Source organism: Mycteria americana, chromosome 9 (assembly GCF_035582795.1).
Source record: "Mycteria americana isolate JAX WOST 10 ecotype Jacksonville Zoo and Gardens chromosome 9, USCA_MyAme_1.0, whole genome shotgun sequence".
NCBI classification, from domain to species: Eukaryota; Metazoa; Chordata; class Aves; order Ciconiiformes; family Ciconiidae; genus Mycteria; species Mycteria americana.
The window spans coordinates 15,925,779-15,953,522 of record NC_134373.1 but is presented as its reverse complement, the minus strand read 5'-3'; the positions used below and the strand labels follow the sequence as shown (position 1 = coordinate 15,953,522).

The window sequence follows — 27,744 nt, the reverse complement described above, 5'->3', positions numbered from 1 at the left end:
ACTTCTGAAATAACTGGAGACTAATGTGCCTAAACCAGCATGTCTCAGTATCACTGCAACTGCAACTACCTTTTCATGTAAATTACAATTTTTTTCAACACTGCCATTTCCTTTCTTGCTACACAGTTTAACATTTTTCACTGTCAGTCTGATTTAATAGTTATTTAAGTTCCTTGGGCCTTTTTATCCTGTACAGGACAAAAAAAGCATGTACTGTACTTTCACTGAAGGTAAATTTGTCACCAATTTACGCAGAATTTTTTAACATGGCTTTGAATTATTACTTTACATGGTTCATTTCATTTGGATTCTTTGGAATTTTTAGGGCAATCCATTCACCTGTGTTACTCACGAGGAAGAGAAATATACCTCTTGGATTTGTGCATAGAAAGGAATTCAAACTGATGAAATCTTGGAACAAGGACGGCCCTCAACAGGGAGCAGTCTGAGTATTTTATTTTTAAAATGGCTTTAATCAGATAACATAAAAATTCTTGGGGTTTATTTAAATGAACAATTGCCAGCAGCACTAGGGACTTGGTAAGAACAACAGTGACCCCATTGTGGTAAACTTCAAACTTTTCTCTAAAAGCTCACAGATAGCGTAGCAGCAAGATTTTCACATTAAAACCAAAACTGTAGGAAACAACATTACAGTCCTCATGGCAGTACTCTTTCACCTCTGTCGGATATATGCTAGACAGACTCAAGTGCCCTATCTTTTGCATCTACCCCACTCCTGCAGAAATGATGCACCCTGTACACATACACAAGCCATCTGCTGATGAACATGCACCAGGTGTTGCCCTCATGCAGTAGAGAACTTTGGATCACAATTTAGCAAGCTACACTCTTGGGCCGAGTACTACATTACTATTAGAATCAGACAATTTCCAAGCCAGCAGGCACTGCAGAAAAGTTCTGAATCCCAAAGAATGCAGCCATGTCCGTTTTTACATTGTGCCACATGTGCTTTCTTATTTGAAAATGTGATGTTGTGTCTTATCTTTAGTTATTTATCTGACGCACCAATGTCAGGTGTAGTGACCCGTGGTTTTAGTTTTAAAAAGCTTGCTTCTCTAGCTTGAACCTGGGGTCTGGGAAAGATTCAAAATTGATGGGAGTGAAGATAGCTTCTCATAGCATCCTGCCGAAGTACTTCCATACATAACTGCTGCTGTTAATACTGACGTCATGGCTGTTCAGGAACCTGGAAATTCCTTTGAGCCTCACAACAAACCAGCTTAAGGGGCGATTCTGCTGTGTTTGGAAATATTCCCCAGGAACTACACCAGTCAACTACCACAGAAAGGACTGAAAACTAACCAAACCACAACAGACCTGAGCCCCAGGCTTCAATGGGTTAAAATCTTTTGTAACTCTCTACCAGCAACAGGAGATACCAAATCTGCCTCAATCCACAATCATTGTCAATTTTAGTACTTTTGCTTTGACCATATTTACTGTTTCCGTTTCCACCGAATATAATAGAAAACATTTGAGTAAAAACTCCTGGAGTACTTCTTAAATAGATATACCTGCCTTCAGGTCTCAGTTATTCACATCTTTACAATGGAAAGATGTGGCTAGTTAACTGGAGAAAGATCTTAGTGAAAGAATTTCATTCAACTTGTTAAGAGCTGATCTTTTTATTTTGTCTTTATTCAACATTAGTTAATAGGATTCTATGGGAAGGGCTGTATCATGCCTTCAAAGAACAGAGGGCTTCTGTGCACACAAATAAAAGCAAGAACAGAAGGTTCCAGGGCTCAATTCCCTGAAAAAGTTATTCCTGAAAAAACAATTATATGGCAGTGTATGTAATAACATAGAGAAAAAAAGAGAAGAAATCCCACTCAAGACAGAGGTGGAAGAGGTATCACTCTGTCTTGTACATTTTGTTGGGCGTTGGTTCTCAAACTAAAGTCTTCTTGTTACCTTGCTGGATTCCTCAAGTTGAGTGCCTCGTTTCCAGGCCTCGGAGAACATAGAGCTGACAATACTTTGGGAACGGACATGTCCGGCTGGCTGGGTGTCAGAAACTCCACTGTCAGACTGATTAGAATGATTTGATTGAGATTCTGTTTAGAAGAAAGTTAAGAAACAGTTAGCATATGGTTCTGAATGGAAGAGTAAAGTCTGTGTGCTTATAATGCAACTCTGTGTGATATCTATTATCACACTTGTTAAACATGTTATCCCACCAAAGCACATTGTTCCCACTAACTACTGCATAAGCTCTAGCTCACATCCAGGCCGTTGCTGTCTGGAAAACAAAACAGTGCAACAGATCCCTGGTATTAACCAAACCTGAAGCTCCACAAAGATGACAGCATGTCAGATATGCTGCAAAGTAAAAACACACTGCAGTTGTATAGGTTCTGAAACACCCAACAGCTCCTGTACTTTGGGAAAAGCCCCATTTCACGGAATGCATGCAGCCTGCTCTCTCCAGCGCTCCTTCCCAGCACAACCTTAGAAACAAACACTGGACTTAGGCTGAGGACAGGCAAACTACGCTAGCCGAGGCAGCGGTCTGCTTCTGATTGCTCCATTCCTCAAGGGAAGAGAAGGAATGATGTGCATCCTGCAACCAGCAAATGCAGATGACACTCTGGGTCCACAGGGTATCTTGAAAAGACAGCAGCAGCCACTGCCAGACCAATTTATCCAGCCTGGCACCTGCTTTCTACGCAGTTCCAAGCTGTCCTGGGGAAAAAGAGCATCTAGGCACAGGCTGGACTGTAGCTCTGGCAGAACATGCATGGCTGGTGGGCTGTGGCTCAGCTCCCCACAGCAAGAGAAACTTCATCAGAAAAACACACAGCTTGGATGGAGAAATTGTCAGTAACTGAGAATTTACCACTACACCTGGCAAGCTGTTCCACACAGTTGAAAAAGCATGGTGCCTTCCCAGCTAGGCTGCATTTGCTTAGCTCATTCTCACAGGCTACTTTCTGAACCTTTCCAATTCAGTAGCATTACTTCCTGACCTGTATCTGTGATGGACAAAACACTTTCACACAATAACCTGTTTTCAATAATGAAATTTGCCCCTGAGGCTTCAGAATAACCTGGTAGAGTCTCAGTCAGCTCTGAACAGTGAAATGAGACTATATAAACCATTCATTAATTTTTAAACTGTTATGTGCTACAAAAAAAACAGTCCTAGCCCTGCTGAGAGGCAAACAGGAGCATGTTACTGCAGGCACACACAGTTTGACATAGGAAGAGAAACAGTATTTTCAAAGTTTGTCTCTAAAGAGATTGTTTGGATCTTTGCCTTTGGGCAGGGACTATTTCTCATTTTCCAATTTCAAATATTTCAGTCAGCAAAAGCAGTTTAAGAGCTACACACACAAGTCTCTATGCATCATTAAAACATAGTTTTGATTTCTTTTTTCAGATAGGTGAAGATAGAGGCATCAGGAGTTTGAAAGGAAGTTTCCTCTTCTCAGTATCAGAAAAACATTCTTTGTTGGAGGTAAACAAGAAAGTACTATATGTTCCAGATACATACACTACCGCAAGTAATATAATAAAATAGGTTTTTATCTGTTTTTATATATATATGTTAAACATAAAGTCTATGTTTTAGACTAAACATAGCATAAAAGACTTTGGAGAAACAGCCCATTTCCTGCAATAGTCTCTCCAGAGGTCTCCAGATAGCAGATGATAAAAAAGGTAATTAAATCTTTCTATTATGAGACAGATCACATTATTACCTGGCAAACTAGATGAGCTGGAGCCGGACTTGATACTGGAGCTAGACAAGGAAGTCCAGTCGTATGCCGATTCTGTTCTCTTCAATGCTTCCTGATAGTTCATGTATAGTTGCTTCCCATACTAAGAAAAATGACAAACAAATTTAACAACTGTACAGGCTGTGTACCCTTTTCAGACTGTTGAGCTCCACCTCTGGCTTCTCTATTCTACCTCTTTCCCCCCAGAGAGAAACAACAGGCTCTTTGTTAAGGAGCTCAGGCAACATTAATTCAGTGTAAATTTCATTTTGTTTTATTTAACAAAAGTGGCAACTCCCTTTGCCCAACCTTTTGCCTTTTTATTAGTGAATTGCTGAAAGAAAGAAAAACAGTTTACTTATGCTAGAAGAGATAGCATCAAGCAAGAAATGGGCCAATGAATAAACTAAGCCAACCTGGGGATCTTAGAAAACAATTCTGTTTTCTCAATTCTCTTCTTTTCCCATAAGCCTTCTTTTTAAAATCTGTAAGGGAGCTGGCTAAAATTTAGCCATGATGTCAGTTAGAACTTCATCACGTGACAAAGAAGTGCAGCAGAAACAAGAAGAAAGGGCCCAATTACTGAATTATCATAACAACAAAGACTAACAATTTTGCTAGGGAATGAAATATGTAAGAAGATTGTACAGTTCATGTTCAGAATAGTTAAACAGAGGGAAGTTAGGTTTAGCATGTATTTTGCTAAGTAACTGTAAATGGTTTCAAACAATAATGACAACAACTCATGATAACAGTGCAAGACTGCCTAGAGGAGGTTACCTTAGCAATGCGGATGCCATTGATCCATTGGTGTAGAGTTCTTACATCATCACAGCAGAGATACTTTATATACTGGGATTTCTTCTGGATCTGAGGATGCTGCGGAAAAGTTGTTAATCCTCATCAATATTTTAGTAACTAAGAATGCAAGGAAAGCCATTTGTCTGTTGGGTCTACACAGACAAACTTCATGCTGGAAGCTCTATAGTAGTCTGTATTTTGAGCCCACTTAAAAATGTTTGGGAGTATTTCAGGAGGTGGCAGTGGGGATTGCTTCACACGCAGATTGGCAGTGTGTCCAGCGTGCACTGATTTCAGGTTTGAAACACTAAGAAAGGGTGACTCTTTCTGTATTTTAGTGCTGTACCTTCTACCTACCAACAGAGTCTTCTGTACCTGTAAAACTCTTTAAAAATCTTTATACACTCAAGCCAAGTGGTCAGAACAGTCTCAGCTTTTAAAAATCTTTCCTAAACACAAGCAAGAGACTGCCAAAGAGTAAAGAGTTGTCTCCTTTCACTGCTCTATGGACTAACTCACTACCTGAGGGACACAACTTTCACCTTCCTCTCAACACCAAAACAAACTGGTCTTCTCTGCTTTTGTATGGCTCGAGTGAGACAATCCACAAATGACACTCCGTTAAGCACAATTCCGTTTTCAGCTTGTAGAGCCTTCAAGGTCCCTACCCTAATGATACAGGGCTATCACCTAAAAAACTTGCTGCTCCCACATGCATATATAAATAAAGAAAAGGTACTGTATTTATCAATTCAGCAGTCAAGAAAGAAACTTATATTTTTCAAAAATCAGACACTGGAAATCTTTCTGGATGGATTATTCAGTTGTTTCCTGTCCATGCTGTAGAAGTCACATGTCTCACAGCTGTCGGGTCAACCCTGAATACTCAAGTTCTTATTATTTCCTCTGTTAGCTTACAGTTCAGTGACACAGAGTTTTGCTAGATGATCGTAGGTTTTTAAGTTTTACTGAAGACTACCTGAAACATATATCAAAGAACTTTTAATCTCTTTTCAGAATATTTTCTCCTGTTGTCTTCCAAACATAATTATTTCAAAATGAACATGTTTATCTCCATAAAGAAAATATATATAACAAATTTCATTATGATATTAGATAATTGTTTTCATTTTTCACTACCAGCCTCTTTCACATATGTGTTGTATAACAAAGAAGAGTCTATAGAAGCACAGAAAAATTACTTCGCTAACAAGCCATCTTTTTCCTGGACTTGTTCAAAAGTTTGGCTATATAGAAATAAAAGAACCTCTCAGAAATCTAACATTTAGGACCAAGGAGCTAATATTATACACTAGCATACAAGCGTTACATTTAACAATAGCACAGCACCTGTCTTGCACGGTAAGGTTCAAAATAAACAAAGGAAGCAAACATGTAAAGACAAATCCATTCTGGACTTCAGTGAGAACTGGCCTTTGAGTTTGTATTTGCTGTTCACCTCTCCAAAAACATGTTCATGTTTTGGAGATATTTCCCAGCTTAGTGAACCTTTGTGGCACAAAACTGGGTTTCTGTTAAAAAAAAACCTGTATGGCTTCTATACGTTGGTACTAATATAAAACATTGATGTAACATTTTAAGAATTGAGGAAGGCAGAACTCAATTCTGCTTAATACAGTAATTTGGTCATTCATCAGTTCCGCACTAAAAACATAGCTTCACTTTGTCTAAGTTACCTGACTAACTCTACCCCATTAATTTACTTAAGTAAGCCAATAAGGGACAACTTAGACACATTAAAATTTGACTTTAACATTTTCATGTCTTCATTTATGCTCAGAATGGCAATACTTTTAAAAAAAAATCTGCTTAGATAAGACTTAGTCTGGTTTACTCTGTGTGGTCAACAACTCTGAAAAAATAATTCACTGTTAACCTGTCCAAATGATGTGGATAGAAAGTGACATGTAAGCAGAAGAAATCAATTTACTTCAAGGAATTTATAAATACCTACCAAACACTAACATTTTTGCTTTTAATTGCATTCAATTAACTCTACCAATGACTTATAAGAACATGGAAAATACTTCTGTGTGCTTTCTCCCTTAATATCATGTCCCATATCTGATATTCAGTGTCTACCTCTCAGTGGGCCCAAATGCATGTTGCCCTGTCTATTGGAAGATGAAATCCCTTTTTCACACAGTGGACAGGCAGCCACACACTGCAGGCACATGAAACATTCTAATGTACTGACATATGCAACACCACATGAGCTACAAATCAGGAAAGGTAACTATAACCACCTCTTGTTACTTGCATCATTTTCAAATCCGTGAAGACACTTTACTTGCTATGAACATAATGTGAAAACCTGTTTTAAAATAGCTTTGTAGCTAGCTATCTTGCAGGAGCTGACACCATTTTGAACACTGTGTGGGAGTCAAGAGAGACTGGGAGATGAGTTGATGCAATTTAAAATAACTTGAAGTACTCAAGTTATTAATCTCATAGTTTAAGATTAGGTCACTGCTTTCATAACATTTTTTTCTACTTGTTCTTTTTACCTGTCCTTTATACTCAGAAGTTTCTTCCTTTACAGCATCCCCTTTCCCTCAGGTTGGGCAATATGGGTAGACTTGACTCTCTAATACCAATTTCTGCACAACGCTGGACCTACACTCTGAGAAGACACAACTCCCTGAAGTTAGTGTTTCAAGGGGTATTATCTCACTGAACCTGAATTGTTGTAAGGTATAGAGCTGCCAAAGGGACAAAAAGAGTTTAGTGTTATGTTTTAGAGTATGATGAACAGTTAAATAGAATGCGACTCATCAGGCCAGAAGTAAGACAATTCAGAGCAATATGAAAAGGTTTACAAAGCCACGAGGAGCATGGAAAACAGGCAACAATTGTTCACTAACTGTTCACTTCCTATACAAGAACTAGGGGAAAATTAAATGGAAAGCAACTGATGGTTCAGAACAAGTAAAAGAGCATACAAGGCGTACCTAACTGCTGTAGCATTCTAAAAGTTTTTTGGAATGCCAAAAGAGACAGGGCATACTCAAAAGAGTAAGAATGCACCTAGGGCTATTGAACAGCCAAGACCAATAAAAAACCCTGGCTCCCTAAATTTCTAAAAGCTGAAAAAGTGTTCTGTGGAAGTATCTCTGCAAGACTGTCCTGTACTTCTCATTTTTCCCTAAGCAGCTTATAAAGAAAGTCCACTGTCAGAGAAACCTAGAGTGCTATATGAATCCAGTAAAGCCATTCTGCTGGTGCTCTCTATGATATTTTTTCCTCCCCCACCATGCAATCCACACAGATCTTCTGGCAGGAGAAGGAAATCTGTCAGCTTGATGGAGAAGAAAGTGACTCATAGCCATTTCTTCCCTCTGCACTAGTCCCCACATGGCATTTTCTCATTTTTTACTGTATTTCTGTCAAGGAGGCTCATTACAACAACTCCACAGAAAACATAGTTAAACATAGCTTTCTCATTGTGACTGTAACTTATGGCAATTTAGATTTCTCATGTGCAGAATGAAAATAAGTTAGAGATTTGCCCTGAAAACTGACAGGCATAGTTTTCCAATTGTTATATTATTATAGGAAGTATATTCCAAATTGTAATCTCTCCCAAGATTAATATTGTGTTAATCAGCTCTTGCTCACAATTAGGAAGTGTAGTTATTATAAGGGACTAAGATTAGCATGGAAATGTTTCAAGCTCTTTAATTGCTCTTTTCAGTATGAGAATTTTTAAAACAATTAACAAGTTACCTTTAGCACTAAACAATAGTCTGTGGGCGCTTTGTATTTGTTCCGATAGTCCTGTCCATAGTACACATTGACATGATCTAGCTGTAGAAAGCACACGAGATCCCGCGAGACCTATTAAATACAAAAATAATAATTTACAAAATATCTTTATAAGAAAACCACATGCACTGACAAAATCAGTCTACTGTTAAGATCCCGTACTAATACAAGGTCTAGTTAAGGTCTAATATTAGTTTCAGTCTGATTTGAAAACTACCAATACAAAGAGATACAGCCAAGCATAACTCTTGCATCAGATGTTCATTTTTAACCAGGATACCCTTTTCCAAATTCAGTCTGGGTTTTTGTTTTGTCTGCAGTTTGCCTTTTGACAACATTTTACACAGGACTTCTAATTTTATTCAGAGTTGGTATCAGGAGAAAGTAAACAGGATTGGTTGACCGGGAACTTTTTAACGGCTGCTGGTTACATTTCATCTTGGTAATAATCAAGGTGTCCAAATTCCAGTGTGACCATGAGTATAATTCTAATGATATTTGGCAGTGATTGTAGGGCCCAGAATTTCAACAGGCTATCTTGCATATAGATTGTTTTAATGAAGCAAATGGCTGTGGAAAGAACATCTGAGACGTATTCAGCTCTAAAGGGAGCTGATGCGCTGACAGATATTTCCTCTTCATTGCCAGCTGTGGGGGAGGTGGACTTCCTGTACTGGAGATCAGCTGATGCTCTCAAGACTGCTGGATTCATGGACAACTTGAACTCACAGTAGTTCAGCCTTGAAGCTATAATGCATTTGTAGCAGCTTTCTATTTACTTTTCATTATTGATACACACAGAACAGCAGAAAGTGACACTGAAGAAATGGTATTACGTTTACCAGTTTCAAAAAACATAGCACAAATTGGTCCGAAAAGAATCCCATTTATATGAACTAACTAAACCCAATAAAATTATGCAGACTGATTGTGGAGTTGGTCTGGTATTTTATGACTGGCATTTGCAGTGCAATTTGGTCCTTCATCTGAATTCTCCTTGAGAAAAGACAGCCTCTTAACTCCACTGATCATTTCTCCTCAAGTGTTTCTGAACACGTAACCCCAAGCTCACTCAAAAAGCAGACCCTTGTCTTCTTGTATTTTTAAATCTAGGATTACACCCTTCACATCAAGTGCTACCACAGTAATTTACACAATATTTCCATGATAAAGCTGCACTTTTAATTAAGGGATGCAGCACTAAGCAAGGCACAGCTAAGCCAAAATTTAAGGCTGACTCTTGTGCGCACTATTTACCAGTAATTAACAATTCAGGAAAATTGCTTTAAAATAGCATACCTTTGCCTTCCCTTTAGGGACATAGTAGATTCCAGAAGCTCGAAGAAGAAAGTAACGTTTCTTCCAAGACTTCTTACCATCCTCTTTCAGCCACAAAACTCCCTCAATCTCTGGCACGGTTACAGAACTTCCACAGAAACATTCCTGCCGATAAACACAGTGGTTTGGGAAGAAAGAAAGAGACAGAACATACAGCATGCAGTGGTTTGTTTTTAATGACTGAAATTCTGAAAGTCTTTATCTCAGGAATGCACACATAACAGGGACAGCTCTTTTTTCATGCAGTAATATGAATTAGAGATTAATTGTAGAAACTATAAGGTAATTCAGACAAATGTAATAGGGGATCTTAGCATTTTCTCAGTGCAAGAATGACAACAAAAATATTAGCAGCTACTGTAAAGCTTTTCTAACCACTGCTTATCAGTAATAGATCTGCCAATGGCTTTACTGGCTTTAATGTCACGAGGTCACCTTATAGGTGTAGCCTCGTAAGTCTAAGTATACACAAAACCTAATTACATATCCATCAGATACAGCTATAATTCATTCTATGAGTACTTTGTTGCTACTAACTGCCAACGCTACAACTTCTGTTAAGGTTCTGTTTATAAAGAGCTAACAGAGGAAAACAAATGCTTTAAATACACTCCAGATTAATATGCAGAACAAAGATTTATGAGTAACCCTAGAAAACAGAAAGAATTAGAATTACAACCCTCTGCATGTCATGGCTTCAGGCATCTTTTTGATCCACAGTATTCACATGACCACTTATTAAAACCCGTATTAATAATATACTAAGAGCATGCATATGCTACTTATAAGTTAAATTGTATTAAGTATAATCTAAAATTAAATACCAAAAATATTTACTTTTGTGAAACTATTGAAATCATAATAATTATTCTGGAAATCAAGTGGAAGCTATGACACTTCAGCATGGGTACGTCTCATGGGTACAACTTCCTTTTCTGTCACTCATTTTTTAAATTTAATATTTGGTTGTTTATTTTAGAATGTAACTGAAACAATTTTTAACTACTTTGCTTACTAACAAAATTTAAAATATTAACATAGACCAGTCACTGAACCAATACTATAGAATTTTGTAGAGAATAACCATTTGGAGAGTACTAGTAAAAAAATCTCTACCACCACAAGTCAAAAAAAAACAGGTGACAGTTCTGCAAATTTTGACTGTTTTTAGCCACAGTTAGGTAACCTCATTTTTATTATCACTGTGTATGGAATTTTAGTTATTAAACAAAATAAAGACACAATGTTATTAACTGACTGTATCTGAAAAAGGGTAACATCAAAATAGCCATTTCTCCAAATGTAACATATTCCATTCACAGTTGTTCCAGAATTACATTGAGCTCCATCCATCAATTTCAATCACCACCTTTCCAGAGTTTAGCGTCAAACTCTGAAATGAACACTATGCCCTTTTTGTTTTGGCAGTCTTACCTCTAGCAGCACCTCTTTATTTCTGTCTGCCATCTCAGAGGTTTCTTTCTTCCCCAGAAGATAGTTCTGTAACAAGAGAAAGCTTAATATTTCTACAGGCATTTTGAAATCAAGCCAAATAACATTTCTAATTTACCTTTCTGTAGCAGGAAGAAAAAAACAGCTACTATCTAAAACCAATACATTAATTGAACAAAATTTTGCAGCCTAATTGAAACTATCTGTCAGACTGCTAAATAATACATGGAACTAAGTTATAACCACCTTTTCCAGAAATATCAGTCAGTCCATATCTTATCTTAAGTAACAGCCTCAAACAATATTGTCCTGGCTTTCCACAAAACAAACAGCTGCCTGGTACAACGTGTCCAGAAATAAAAATACTATGAACTTGGAAGTCCCACCATAAAAATATTAAAAAAACCTGAGATCTTTAAACTTGTTACATACTGCCATTATTTATGTGTTCAAAGCAGCACACACTGAAGCAATGTACTTCTTTCCACCTTGCCCTGACAGTTTTGCTGAATAAAAATATTTAGTTTTCATGAAGAATTATGAAATACTCCTTATCTTCTTAAAAGGAACCTAACTATGCAGAGGTACTGTATCTTATTAAATAAGAAGTTTTGTAGTCTTCTTCAGCTTGGAAAGGACTGGGACAATGAAAATCTTCCTCTTCCTAATCCCTAGCTCTTATACTGGGAAAAAAAAAATATTCACAAACTTTAGCCAGTTCAGTATTTTAAACCAAGGAGAAATACTGGTTTTATGCTGGTACCTCATTCTTGTTGACAGTGTCTACCGTATGTACTGATAGTAAACGTATCAACAACATGCTTTTAAAAAGAATTTAGAGTTTGGTTGCTTCATCTCAAAGCACTTGAATAAGACCTGGTTTTCAATTCTTGCTTAAAAAAAAATAAAATCAAGTACACTGATGGTGTCTCAAAGGATGAGCGTGCAAAACTGGTACTCAGCTTAAATCAAAGAAATTACCACATAGATGCCATACAGATATAAAAATAATCAATGACCCCCAAAAGGGAATACATTAGGTAAGAGTTAAGAGACAGATCATGTGATATTATATCCAGTTCTTTTCAATTCAAACTCTTCAAGAGCCACCTTCTGCTTCTCTGTTTCTTTTCCTCCACTCCCTTACAATACGGATCTGCTGCCAGATATCAAATCTGTAGCTACCACTTGAGAGAAGAGAGGCCTTTGAGGCCATTTGAGAGAGAAGAGGGACCTTTCGTTTCCTACCCAGGGAACAGGAAACAGAGGTGAATAGAGGCAGATCCCAGCTTCCACAGGGAGCGACACATACTCTCTTCTCTTCACTTGCCATTTGTCCATGGAGTAGCTGTTCTCTTAGATTTTCTCTTCCCCTTCTTGCCAGCAATGCAAGAACGCACAGTGGAGAGGCATTACTATTAGCAATATCTGTCAACATCTTTCTTGCATATTTATGTATTTGAACAGCACTAAGTATTGGTGTAAAAGCCATGAAACTGCTTCCCTTCATCTCCATTAAAATTACCCACAAACACATTACCAAACAGATTGCTTCAGCTCATGGTTTCCTGCTAGGGACTTGATTTTGTGCCAACCACAATGTGGATGTACATGGTGCCGAAATGCAAAGTTGCCTGGCATTTTAATACATACGCAAGTATCATAATAAAAGTATGGAAATGAATGCTACCAAAAAAAGTAAGGAACTGCAATCAGACATGCATGGGTGCATGCACCCATGCGTTTAACATGAATCTCAGGCTTACCTGGGGATTCTTGAAAAGTGCGTATTTCTCTATACGTTCCACAAACATTAGTTTGTTTTGACTATCTCTTGTCCAGTTCAGAAGATTTTCAACTAAATTTTCATGATCTTCAAAGATCCTTTCTGCAGCAATAACAAGAGAGCAAATACATTTGAATCCGTCACATTTTGTGATAGAAACTACTCTGTAGTCACATCTGGGAGACAAGGCATATATGTAGAGAAAATAGAGTTCAAGATCTACTAAAATGGGGAGGAAGTTTACACTAAGAAACTAAAAGAACTTAGTCAACTTTCAGACATGCCTGGTTTAATTTTACACATACACTCAACACCCTCACTTCCATCTCTTCAGACTTATAGTTCCATCAATATATGAAGTGGTTTTTGGTTTTTTTACCTGACAAAGCCTACCATCCAACATGAACACAGCAGACTCAAATGATGACATTTCAAATGTTATGAGTACAAATAAGAAGGTTATCACATTTATATGTACCCTGGGTCCACACAATCCCTTGAAGAATTTATTAGGCAGCTTTTTCAGCACAAAATTTGTTTCTACATCCCCAATCACTATCAAAGTAGTATCAAAAAGTATCAAAAACAGTAACAGACAATGATCAGAGGGAAAACAAAATGCTTCCGAAATGCAGAATACCCATGGTTAGTGGGGTTATTGTAGAAGAAGTCTGAAAACTGACACCATTTATTTCTTACAATCTATCTTGCTGAGTAAATGATGTATCAACAATGGCTTTGACTCTCTGTTCAAATAGTTATCACTAGTACAAGATACTGAAAATGGGAAAAAGAGAAGAGAGGAAGAAAAAAAGAGGAAAATTTACTGAAATGGTAGGAAAATATCCGAAAACCCTATTCTAAAATAAATAAGGAAGAATACATCTTTGGGAAACCACTAGACCAACTTTCTCTTCCTTTCTAAGACACTGAAGTAGAATCTTGCTTTCTGCAATTTGTTCCCTCTTTGCATAGGCCACACAGTGGCATTTCAGCAAATTATTTCTTTCAGAATCCTTTGGGACTTGCTTGACCTTTCAATTGCATCTGAAAGCAGAACATTTTTTTTTCCACAAAATCAATTACACCACATTTTTACAGAAAGTATATGGCACTGATCACATCCAGACCTAGGAGCTATCACTAATGAAGACTGAGATGACAGATGACATCTCAGCATCTTTAGTAATTAAGAATACTAAGCAGAGTGAATGCAACAAAATGTCATCTGTAGGGAATCAATTAAGTTTTGAGATGACAACACAGCATAACTGAGTTCTCAGTGAGATCTTTCTAAGAAGCTTTCGAGTTACAACTCACGACTTCCATCAAGCTTTATCAGCAACACAGCAATACTGCCTTCCAAAAAAGTAAAAAAGGTGTTACCTAGCAGAAGAACAGAACAAAAAAAAACTTCAGAGGGCTGTGATACAAAAGCTCAAATCTCACTGCAGCCTCATTAGTGAAACTGGATAGCTTTCAAAACATATCAACTGTTATTACAAGAACAACAATAACTGAACTCAAACACAAAATAACTTATTCACTGAGTGTATATGTACCTACAGTATGTAAAACTGCATATAATGCAATGGTCCTATTATTAAACATATTCTCTAAAATGAAAACATTGTAACGCACAGATACTTCATAGACATACTCTGCTCTAACTAAAAAACTGAAAACAACCTTCGTCCCAACCAAAAGAAACCTTCCAGAGTTGTTTCTGTTACAAACTTGCAGTGTAAAACTCAGCAAAGCATTTCATTCTGCATTCTAGAAATAGTATCACTGAGTTCTTCTGAAAATACATATAAAGCTCCTGGTTAAACCATTAGATAGTAACAGGTGGCCTTCTACTTCAAGTACATGTACCTAAATCAGACTCCTCAAAAACTAGTTAACCTCACTGTCATGGTTTAACCCCAGTTGGCAACTAAACCCCACACAGCCGCTTGCTCACCCTTCCCCCTCCCGGTGGGTTGGGGGAGAGAATCGGAAGAGCACAAGTAAGAAAACTTGTGGGCTGAGATAAGAACAGTTTAATAACTGAAATATAATAATAATAACAACAACAGTAATACTACTTTGTAGTAATAATACTTTGTAATGAAAAGGAAAATAACAAGAGAGGGGGAGAGAGAGGAACAAAACCCAGGAAAAACAAAAAATACAAGCGATGCAACCGCTCACCACCCGCCAACTGACGCCCAGCCTGTCCCTGAGCAGTGATCACCGCCCCCCGGCCAACTCCCCCCAGCTTTATATACTGAGCATGAGGCCATATGGTATGGAATATCCCTTTGGCCAGTTTGGGTCAGCTGTCCTGGCTGTGCCACCTCCCAGCTTCTTGTGCACCTGGCAGAGCATGGGAAGCTGAAAAGTCCTTACTAAATCCAAAACACAGCACTACACCAGCAACTAGGGAGAAAATGAACTCTATCCCAGCCGAAACCAGGACACCACACACATTTGAAGCAGACCACATAAAATGCAAAGACAATCAGGAACTCCACAGGCCTCATGTCTTTCTCTGCAGTTTGTTAGCTTAAAGCTTGCACTGCATTTTATTGAACTGTGCAATCAATGAGCAATGAACTGACAAGACAACATGGTAAAATACACTGTGAAGGTACATAGGTCTTCTGTGTCTCGCTAAAGGAAAATACTATAATAAAGGAGTTCCTTCCTCTTACGTAGGCGTTGCCAGAAAAAATGTTTCAAAAGATGAACCACTGGCAAAATAATACCATACAATACACAATAGTACATAGGGTGAGGGCTTTGTTGTAATCATTTTTTTGATCTGTTTTTCAAGTTCCAGTATAAAATATATTAATCAGGCTGCATTTTGGATTGTCTCTTAAAAAAAACACATATGTGAAATCTATGAAAAACTACCTAGCAGTTGCCCTGCCAAGGAGCAAGGAAAGTCAAACTGAAAAATGAAAGAGGAAACTGAATTCTACCCTCTTGCATCTCTCTTAGATTTACCATGTTGTAGTCTGAATTTTAAATTCTGTAATTATAACAGATGTCGTTCTTTAGCTTGAAACTGTTTCAATACAGCAGTCAAATTCTGTCATTCCCAGTATGTCACTGAGCCCATACAGTAGGGCATGCATATACTTGCAAAACACTCAACAACAAGAGAGATTTGTTAACCCTAGTTTCATTTCAAAATAATCTTAATTCAGTCACACTGTTAATTTGGATAAATATCAGTTTATCTTTCCATCTGCAGCCTACCTCCTAGTTTCTAACGGAAGCTGAAAATATTTTTTCCAGTATTTTTTTCCTTTATTTTTTCCAGGTTGCACAGTGAATGGAAGCATCTTATGAAAGCAAATCTAGGATGGGAAAGTCCTCTGGTTGAGCCTTGAGCTCAGGATCCTGCTACCTACACATTCAGAGATTTTTCAGTGATAGAAACTGAAAACTATTGCAGAACTAATAAGGTTATTTATTCATACTATTCTCATTGGTAAAATGTTACAGAATTACACCTTTGGATTTTTATGTACCTAATTTGGATTTACATAGACTTTGTACAAATTCTTTCTGGTTTCAAAATTGGGCAACTTTTAAGATTTCATTTATTAAAATTTTAAGGTTTTGAGCCTAGTAAGATGTTATTTTTCATATGAAAGGTAGAAGATTCAAAGGATACCTTGTCACCCTACAATGGCCTTTTTTGTCTAACAATAAGCAAAGTTAACGTGCTACACTGCTTGAAATAGAAAAGGTTTCACCAAAAGAGAGAGGAAATATTAATTTGCACTTTAATTTGAAATCCAGACATTTGGGGTCAGTTCTGAGCTTTTCTTTAGTCAATGCATAAGGTGCTTAACAGCTCTTTGATGTAATTCTTCTCTGATAATGGGGATTAATAATATTGTTTTTCTATCATTTTCCCCCTTTTTTTTCCATTCAGATGCTATATCCTTTGGCTAAATGAACAACTTACATTGTGGTATGTGCAATATGGCGCGAAGGAGCTTTAACTACCCTTAGAGCCATATTGCTGATTGCATTAAAATATTTAACAGAAAAAAATGTACACGGCTTTCTGTAAATAAGTTATTAGAATCAGTACAAAACACTATTTACAAAGAGGAAGTAAGTTTTTTATCCCTTACCTCTTTCTTCTACGAGGAACACATCAAAAGCAAGAGGTTCAGTGACTAGACATTAGTAAAATTCCTATATCACACCTTAGAATTTAGACATGCTTTTAATATGAAAGATGAAAACATTTCCAGATCATTCTGAAGCATCATTCATGAGCTTTATTACACTACATGAATGAACAGGATGATGAACATTATGAAGGCAAGGATTTACATCATTCTGAGGACATAGATATAGAAAAGTATTACATCAATAGATAAGAATTATAAATGCTTATAATTATTACTTACCCATTTGCAATTCAGAGATGGTTTCCACCAATGACCAGTCTAAACTGTAACCACAATGTGATTTGTCCATCAGATTGTCTAATACTTGTCTCACTGTCTGCCTCTCGTCCACCATCATTGTTTTTGAGCTGTCATCAGACATATGGACTCTGATCACCAACTATTAAGCAGAAAATTACAAAAACAAGAAGAAGCATTAATTTCCCACATTTCAAATAAAAACACATTTCTTAAGATCTTGTTTCTTTTTCTAAGATTTTGTTAAAATAGCATAAATATTAAGTTCAATCAAAACACTCCCTCAAACGTAAAAAGCCATAAATGATGGTTAGATATTCGTGTCACGGACACTTAACAAGATACTGTTCTCCTTCAGTATAAGAGGATAAACATAAATGTCTTCCCAATACAATGACAACGTGCTTTAGTTGTGCGTTAAGGAGGAAAAAAAATCCCTCCTGCCAAAGTGTTCTGTTCTGATTAATAAAGTGTCTTTGTGACAATTTGTCTCACATATCTAGGTGGAACAAACATAGATATAGAGTTCTGCACAACCTTATATAGAATCAGAATTTTTCAGATTTGCAATTCAAGCTTTCTGCCTGCATCCTCCATATTGTCAAAAAATGCTGATTATGTAAACAGTATACTTATACTAAATCTTCTTCTTCTGCGGAGTATGAAACATTACTGCGAAAGAAATCTTTTAAAACACAATAGCTTTTCATAAGCACCTTAAAGAGGTCACTGTCCTGAAAGAAAAATGTAGCCATTTTTTTAACCAATCAAAAAACTTAGGCAATAGATTTCTCTTGCCAGTCATCACGCTTCCTTTTTTACACCTTGTTCAGCTCGAAAATTTAAAACGTACTAGTTGTAATACACTGGTTGGCTTGCTAATTCCCATCTTTCAGCCAGGACAGTTTTTCAGCTTTTGACATATAAATACTAAATATAAAAGGCGTTTTAAGCTACTGAAAAACTCCAAACGTAAAGTAAGAATGCTAAATTTCAAGGGAACACTTTGTATTCTTTGATAGTGCATCAAGTAATGTCAGTAGACTTTCTCCACTTGGTAACCCCTGTCTGTAGTCTGGAATGCTTGTATTCCACTTATCACTGGAAAATCCTGCTATGCATAATGGGGAGGGGTCTGTAAAGAACACAGACCCAAATTTTAGATGTGTGACTGCTTCATACACAAAGACAATCTCAGGAGGCTGGACCTTCATTTCAGCTCTGGGTGGAAGTTGGCAAAGCCTTCTCAATGTGCACTAGCTGCAAAATAAGCTGTTCCTTAAGAAAAAAATAATGTTATTCCATATGCTAGGATTTTCTTGATTAGGTCCAGTCTAGATGAGAAAGTACATTATCACTCATGACGAGAACACTACAGTGTTCCTATTTTATTTAGGGCAACTTAAGGGTAATAGACACAAATGAAAGAATTTTGCCTGCATTTTCCAGGTGAATAAGTATCTTATAAACGAGTATAAATAACTTACTTTTTTCACTTGTGCCTCTTTTATCTTCTCTAATGCAACCCTAATCTTCTCAGCTTTGAGTTTAGCAGCCTGTTCCTCCTAGGGGGACACAACACAATTCCAGTTAACACAAACTTCAGTCTGGTTTTAGTGGATTTAATTTTGAGGCTACCATGCTCTAAAACATGAACTGAAATGCTGATTTACCCGCCTATAAATCCACAACTATTTCTTAGTGATGATGAAGACTATTATTTTGTAAGACAGAAAGTGTTACTATATATATCTAACATTTAGAAATACAACTACCATTATCTCCAAAAGAACATATTAGAGGTATATATTTTGTATAGACACATTTGGCATTTCTCTGTTTTTCCATATTGTAAGTAGCCTTGTGCATTGGTACCAAATATTTTAGCATATCATGTATTTACAGTCACAGATTTGGACAATACATATTCAACAAGAGTGTACAATTGAGTACACCCAATAGATTTTTGGCTGATCAACATAAAACATAAATAGCACACTGAGAAATATCAGAATCTAACAGCACACAGAAAGTATGGAAAACAAATCCTATAAATACGATTCCACACTGTGCATTGGTTTGGGAGATTTTAAACTATTAAATCTGTTCGCAGTAAGTAAGTAGCTTGAACGCTCCCTTCATCTTTACTAAATCTAGGCCGTATTTCTCCTCGCTTTAAGTATTTTAAGACACATAAAGCAAATGAGCATTCTTTTCTTTGATGCTCTTCTAAGTAATCTATTTTTGTTACAACTGGAAATGCATTAAAAATTCAGGTAATTTAAATCTATTCTATCTGCTGATGCTGATGAAGAAATCTGTATATTGTAAGACTAGCAATACTGTTTTTTAATTTCTGGAGATTATTGGTATTTCTGTTGAAAGTGGATTTGAAATACACAGCTAAACAAGCAACCACTCTTTTTAAGATGCCATATGCAGGTTTCAGATTTTAGAAATCTTAAATTGTGGATGTTCATTGTGGCCAATATCTAAAAGCATCATAATTATTTAAAAATCTCTAAGACAATAAACAAACATATTAAATAAGCAAACAAACAAATCCCCTCCAAAATATTCAATCTCCTTAGAAAAGAAAAACTAAGATTTTTCTCAGATCAAGCGTAGCACAGCCCATCATGACAACACTCAGCATGCCATAGACATTTAGTTCTGCATTGGTTTCTTGTACGAATGCATTCATGGTTTATTTCATCATGTGTTTAGATGGTTCCTTTCTTGTAAAAGTCAAGATTCAGCTAGCCTGGAATCCACAGAGTTTAAGTTTTCCACTTCTCAGTGAATTACTAATATTCCTACCAACTGCTAAAGGATATTCCCTATGCTACTTATTGTATTCTTAACAGCTTTTGCTCCCTCACACCTGTGACCATGCTATGCACCAGAAAAAACATCGGCTAGACAGGACAATAGGCTGCCTTGTGAAAAGCATAATTCTTTTCAATAAAATGAACCAGTAAGTTGACACAAGCAGAAATAATGTGAGCTTGAAACATCATCTAGGAACTCAATTACCTAGGAACATAGGTTTTTATTAGTCTACAGGGAACTATAGCTTTTTATTCACCATAACGATGGTGTCATATAGCTTAGAAAGATTAAATCAGATTAGCATTCTAATAAAAACAAACAGTGCCATGATACCTAGAATCATTTAAATGTAAAACACACCTAGAATTCTAAAAGATTCTTCTTCTTCCTTAACATTAACCATTCCCATCTGTAAAAATAAATTATTACTAAAAACCAAGGCTTTAAATACTTGTAAGTTTCTAAAAGTGATGCTATGCACCTGTGCATTATGACATCAGCAAGAGCAAAAGACTTTTTTTATTTTATCATACATTTGGAGAAACTGTAATTTATGGTTTAAAAAAGTTGCACATGAACCCAACCATAAACCTTTATTGCTGTACAAAGGTTGACAGCATATTTGGCTTTGCTCTTTGCTAAAGTCAAGCAGCACAATTTTCCACCCCATTTCACTGTACACCTGTGCAATGCAATTATCTATGGCAAACCCCAGCAGGAGCACTTTACAGCCACAGGCACAGGCAGCAACAAGAGAGCAAGCAACAAAGAATCAGCTGGGGGCCTCTCAAATACCTGCACCAACACAGCTAAAGTACCTTTGTTGATCTCAAAGTTTATAATCCATCATTCCCTTAAATGCTTTTAAAAATAAATAAATATGTAATCCAAAAAAGATTTTGAGGATTTACTATTTTAACGCCTACCAATTACTTTTCATTTCCCACTCAATTTTAATGTGGGTCCAGAGATCAGGATTTCTTATACTTTACTAGAGTTTAACAAAGTCAGTTGAAATGTAAACAAAAATCCAGAATTATGAATATAAAAATAAGAACTGGTTTCCACCAGCAACAAATTATAAAAAGAGGTCTGAATCTACTTACTGGAAATGCACAGAGGAAAAGGAAGCAAGAATCAGAAATTTCTGAAAGCACATGGTAGTTAAGGATTTTAAATTATTCAAGTTTTGCTTTATAGTTAGTGCTCAGGCCACTGTTGCATCATTGCTGATGTGACAAACAATGCTTCACTGGAGCAGGAGGAAGGACTATGTATTTTGATTACTTAATAAAATAATTAACTACAGATTCTTCAAAAGTCACAATAATTTATTCTATTTCTCTCCTAATGGCCCAAGAAAACAGCCATCCACATCCCTTCCCCATCAAAGCCACCCCAAAACTGCACTCAGACACAAACACAGGCTCTCTCCTCCCCTGTACATGGAACCAAGACAACTCCTCAATGGGAGGAAAAGCATATGCAATCCATCAGCTTGTACTAAGCTAACAACATTTTTCATTGCACACTGAGAGAGGTAACAGGTGGCAAAAATACCTGACTGCAACTGTAAGCTATCCAACACCACAAACTAACAAGGCCAGGACGTACAGTCCAATCATATTTAACTTAGGTATTTATTTCTCCTTTACCAGTAAACCCTTCTAGTAACAGTGATGCAAGTTTGATTGCCAAAGGGTCATGAAGATGCACATAAACAGCAGGACTGCTGCCTAGGTCATGGTTTCACAAGTGGCATATACCAGTGTAAATCCCTGAAATAGATGATGCACCTGCCTCCCTTGCACAGCATTACTTCTCAGTTATAGCAGTCATAGTGCTGCTGTGGCCACACAGACAATTCAGTCAGGGAGCTGATCTGGCTGAACACAGCAGAAAGATTCAGCAGAATCCACTCCTTGATAAAACTGCCTTTATGGTTACATACATGCTATGGAAAAGCATAAAGGAGATACATACATAAACCCACTGCATAAAAACACAAAACATAAAGGAGCGTCATTTCCACCTCTGACAGGAAAAGGATGTTCTCTTTTAGTAGCAGTACACATCCCTGTAAAATCGCAACGTAAATTCCTCACTTTAATGGGACGACTGCAGGACTATTGTTACACTTGCATTTTAAAGGTTCGAGCTGAGATTACTTTTGGTTATAGAAAACCACACCCGATTTAAAGAATGCTTGGCAACATACTTATGTTAAGAACTTGTTCATCCAAAATATCCTAACATATTGTGAACTAAAATTGAAAGAGTACACCTCTGCAATGCAGTGGTCTTAAGTTAATGACTTTTACTTTGTATTTTTATACCAGAACTCCGTTTTCAATACTTTTAGCCTATAGGAAGGAATACTGGAAGGAATAACCTAAAAAAATCTAAAGCTAAGATTTCCTTAATATAATGACAATCACAGTCTCCTGCCCAAGTTCCCAGTTAAAGATATTCCAGCTGCTATTGGCCTTCTTGGCCACCTGGCACACTGATGGCTCATGTTCAGCTGGCTGTCGACCAACACTCACAGGCCCTTTTCTGCCAGGCAGCTTTCCAGCCATTCTTCCCCAAGTCTGTAGCATTGCATGGGGCTATTGAGACCCAAGTGCAGGACCCGGTAGAAAGGCAATCACCTGTTTTGCAAGGACTTCCTGCAGAGTTTTTATAGAAACAGAGGTCCCTGTTGCCTGAGAACACTGTATTAACATCTCAGTTTGTACCTACTTCCCCAAAATGTCAAGACATCTTTATTAGCCCCATGTTTAATGTGTATCAATCACAACATTAATCACATTATGTGTTTTCTGTGGGTTGATTTCATATATTACAAAAAAAAAAAAGGAACACTAAAAGAAGCGTGTCTGTGATCAGCACTGGAAGGGGAAAGCTGAACGAGTGAATATTAACAGTAATTCTCCTGTATTTCTTGATAAACTCATTTGAACAGACAGAACACCCCCCCTACCCTAAAAAACAATCTTTGTCAATGGTGACACAGCCCATTTATAAACAGCGAACTTGTGTTTACAGTAGTAGTTCATGACCATTCTCAAAATGTATGTTTTATTGCATTTCTTCTCAAAATAGCCCAGAATAACCTATATCTGAGTAAAGGAGAAAGGGAAACAAGATTTTACTCTTTCAAAGCTCACTAAATGTGAGTGTACAGCAGCCATTTTCCTGGTGAGTGGTCCGTCCTCCCTAACGTAGACTCATCCCACATTTCCTCCTTCTTCCTTCCAAACTTTATATAGAGTTTTCTATACCTCTGGCACATTTCTGACTTATTGTCACCATATTGTACTATGTTAATAAAGATGGAAATGCATGTAAAGCAGTAGTATTGTTTTGGGGGTTGTGTCTGAAAAGTTTTTAAATATTACAATGACACTACACAGGGGCAGTGCCATATTTTTCCTTTGTTCTACTTCTGTGCACCATTCACAAATCTTTTGCTGTTAGAAACCTAACTCCAACACAGAAGATGGCTTCTGAATGGAAACTGGAAAGCAGCAGTTACATTTAAATGCATCTTAAAGTCACACTGGCCCTTGTCACAAGTTCTTATAGAAGAGATCTTTTCCCCAACAGTCTATTAGGGCAAAGAAGGAAGGCCAAAAGACAGATGGCAATTGCTTATGAACTTAAATGCATAATGGCATCTATGAATCTCTCCAGAACTTCCCTTGTGCTTGATCAAAATTACCCAGTACTCAAGCTTTTCACACTCTCCCCAATGATCTTGGTTCATTGATCCAATGATCTTGGATGCTAGTGTCTAATCCCAAACTAAAGTTGAGGAAGACAGGATGTAAAACCAGGACCTCAGGTACCTCAAAGGATGAAGAAAAGCAAAAGTTAAGTTTGTCCATCTCAAAAAAATGTGGATGTCCCTATCTCTGGAAAACCCCTTTTTCCAAATTTTCACAGAATGGCTGAAGTCATCCTGTCCAACTCCCCGGCTCAAGCAGAGCTACCTAGAGCCAGGTGCCCCGGACCATGCCCAGATGGCTTCAGAGTATCTCCAAGGATGGAGACGCCACAATCTCTCTGGGCAACCTGTGGCAGCGCTCAGTCACCCTCACTGTAAAAAAGTGTTTCCTGATGTTCAGACAGAGCCTCCTATGTTTCAATTTGTGCCGATTGCCTCTGGTCCTGTCACTGGGCACCACTGAAAAGAGCCTGGTTCTGTACCATCATCTTTATACCCTCCCTTCAAATATTTATACACATTGATGAGATCCCCTGGAGCCTTCTCTTTGCCAGGCTGAACAGTCCCGGCTCTCAGCCTCTCCTCACAAGAGAGATGCTCCAGTCCCTTCATCATCTTCGTGGCCCTTTGCTGGTCTCTTTTCAGTAGCTCTGTGTATCTCTTGTACTGGGGAGTCCAGAACTGGACATTCTACTCTAGGTGTGGCCTCACCAGTGCTGAGTAGAGGGGAAGGATCACCTCCACCCACCTGCTGGCAACACTCCTCCCAGTGCAGCCGAAGATACCACTAGCCGCCTTTGCTGCAAGGGCACATTGCTGGCTCATGGTCAACTTGGTGTCCACCAGGACCCCCAGGTCCTTTTCTGCCGAGTTGCTTTCCAGCTGGGTGGTCCCCAGCATGGGCTGGTGCACAGGGTTGTTCCTCCCCAGGTGCAGAACATCACACTTGCTTCTGTTGAACTTTGCAAGACTCCTGTCAGCCCATTTCTCCAGCCTGTCTAGGTCCCTCTGGATGATAGCACAACCCTCTGACATCACAGCCACTCCTCCCAGTTTGGTGTCATCAGCAAACTTGCTGAGGGCACACTCTGCCCCATCATCCAGATCAGTAAAGAAGATGTTAAAGAGGACTGGACCCATTACTGACCCCTGGGGTACACTGCTAGTTACTGCCCTCCAACTAGACTTGGTGCCACTGATCACCACCCTCTGGGCCCGGACATTCAGCCAGTTTTCAGTCCACCACACTGTCTGCTTATCCAGCCCACACATCAACAGCTTGTCGATGAGGGTTAGCTTGTCTACAGGGTTAGGGCTGAGCGAAAGAGAGCGCCTAGAGAGGCCACTGGAGTGGCGCTGGAATTGGGCAGCCAAAGGCAAGCTGGAGCAAAGAGATCAGTGCTGAGGAACAGTTTTTAGTGTTGGCCAGAGGTGGGGAACTCAGCCCAAGCCTGAGCCAGAAATTAGGGTTAGCATTTGCCCCACTATCCACATAATTAATGAAGATGTTGAAAAGTACTGGACCCAGTATTTGCCTCTGAGGTGTACCACTGGTTAATGGCTTCCAACTAGACCGTGCCATTCTGAAGGTATGCTTCAATGTATGGCAGAATAGACTCTTATCCAGCAGGGACATACATTCTCTGCTGTCTCCCTAAAGGAATACTCAAACTAGATTTGACAAGCTAGTAGCAATGAAGAAAAACAAAACGCATTTGCAAGGAATTTCACTGGCTCTTTATCCCTCGAAGCATGCATCTGCACGAGATTATCTTCCTGCTTGCCTCTGAATAGGACCTGTCTTGTAACAGCCCTAGGCCAGGCTTCTCACTGCAACTACCTAAGGCAAATAATTATAGGATAAAAGGTACTAGATCTGGGACCAGGAAAAAGCAAGAAAGGGGAAGGGGGGGGATGGACGGACAGACTGACCAAAACACACAGGAGGGAGAACAGGCCTTAGAAACCACAGTAAGGAAATTTGAGAGTGGAAAGAAGACTACAACATAACAGATGAGGCACTAGGACTGACTGGTAAGGAGTTTTAGCTGGACAAAAAGCTTGACTGATATGCAGAACAGGGCAGAAACACAGATTTGAGAACACAGGCTGTTTGTCTAACAATGTATCCACAACAACTTATTATAATTCATTCCAAGACAGAGATGACATTAAAACTACACAAGAACATCACAATAATCACAGCAGATTAGTACAAAGCAGCTTGTCAAATAAAAATTTTATATCATAATTTTCAGCATTGCACAAAACCCTGATACTAACGACCTACATCCTTTTTGTGGTTTCCAGGTGTGGCCATCACAACTTCCTCAAAAACTAGCTGTAGGAGGCTGGAGTTTTCAGATCCTGCTTATATGCTTTGCAGATTAGAAATCAATTGCTGTACTTTTAAACTGCATAAAAAAAAAAATCTCAAACCGATGCTTCATTCAAGAATGAGGACATCTGAATCAGACTGATCTAGACGCATGAAGCCAACTTCACAACTGATTTACTCAAAGGTCTGAAGGGATTACAGTGTGTAGTAACCAAAATCTACAAAACAGGGGAATCAACATTCATAAGAAGAGTATTTGCCTTTCAGGTCAACAAGAAAAAAAGAATGAAGTACTAGGTATTTGGGAAGAGAAGGCATAACATGATTCCTTTCCTCCAGATGCTAACATACATATCTGAAGCATTACATCATTAAATCACCATCATCTGGCTTCCTGAATGTAGTTTCAGCTTCACATGCATCAGAATGGTAGACGAAATGGTAACTTCAAAATGCAGCACAACACATTTCTATTTCCTATTTTCATGTCCTAAACCGGGATATATTTGAGCCCTGAACACTTTCTCAAAATTATTTGCATGTGTTCTATATTTCACAGCCATAAGCTTAGTTTTCAGTATTCATTTGATGGTTTAATTCCAACCCTACAGGGAAACAAGCTTGCAGATTTGACATTAAAGATACATTGCTTTATTTTCAATATTCAGTAACTTACTTCACTGACATGCTTTCCCTTCTTTCTGTTTTCAAAAATAGCGTTTGAATGCTGTGTGAACAGTAACACATGGAATTATGTTTAAAAATTAAGAGACCACCACAATGAATAGATCAGTTTCTGTGCTGAGATCTGCCCTATGCTGCAACAGGAACTGTATTTGTGCATGGTTGTAATGCAAAAGGAATCTAGTCCATGACTAGAATTTTTACAACTAGTTATATTACTGGAGGACAAATATGGTATTATCTAAGTGTCTCTAGTCTCAATATAAGAGGTAGACAGATCAAAGAAGGGGAAGAATACAAGAAACAATAAGACAATAAGAAATAGTTGACACACCAGAAACACCAGCATAGAGCTGCAACATGATCCTACAGTTAACTGACCTAACACCTTGCTACAATTGCAAGGAAAAGGCCCATTTCTTAGGACTGCTTCTCTCATAGTGGGTCTTATCTAACGTTACAGCAAGCTGAAGAGATCTAAGCAGCAAAGTGGACTTCCATTTCATCATTTTACTAAAGATATTTCTCTCTGCAGGAGGTCAGAAGAGAACCAGTAAGTATCTACACCAGGACTGTGTGCTCTGTAGTCAGAAGTAGAGGGCACAGCTGTACTGAGAGAGTCCTAAGCTGAATTAACAACAAATATTATCCTCAGAACATCAGCAAGCTCACCATAAGCACCTGACTCAAAGGGCTACGAAGTCTAATAAGCAAGACAAAGATTTATAAATCCAAACATTTAACTTCAAGAGTCTATTAGAATCACTGATATGAGACAGTTCATGGTTATATGACACAATGGACTTAATATT

At 38.0% G+C, this 27,744-nt stretch overlaps 1 protein-coding gene across 1 annotated transcript in view; it reads right to left on the bottom strand.

Annotated features, from left to right (window-relative positions):
• The window catches only part of RAPH1 (Ras association (RalGDS/AF-6) and pleckstrin homology domains 1), a 99,344-nt gene that overhangs the window by 8,452 nt on the left and 63,148 nt on the right, over nt 1–27,744 (bottom strand). The window contains 9 exon segments of the mRNA XM_075511454.1: nt 1,939–2,081; nt 3,729–3,849; nt 4,527–4,625; nt 8,295–8,405; nt 9,633–9,776; nt 11,106–11,171; nt 12,890–13,011; nt 17,331–17,490; nt 18,836–18,913. Of these exon segments, the coding sequence (XP_075367569.1) occupies nt 1,939–2,081; nt 3,729–3,849; nt 4,527–4,625; nt 8,295–8,405; nt 9,633–9,776; nt 11,106–11,171; nt 12,890–13,011; nt 17,331–17,490; nt 18,836–18,913 (1,044 nt within the window).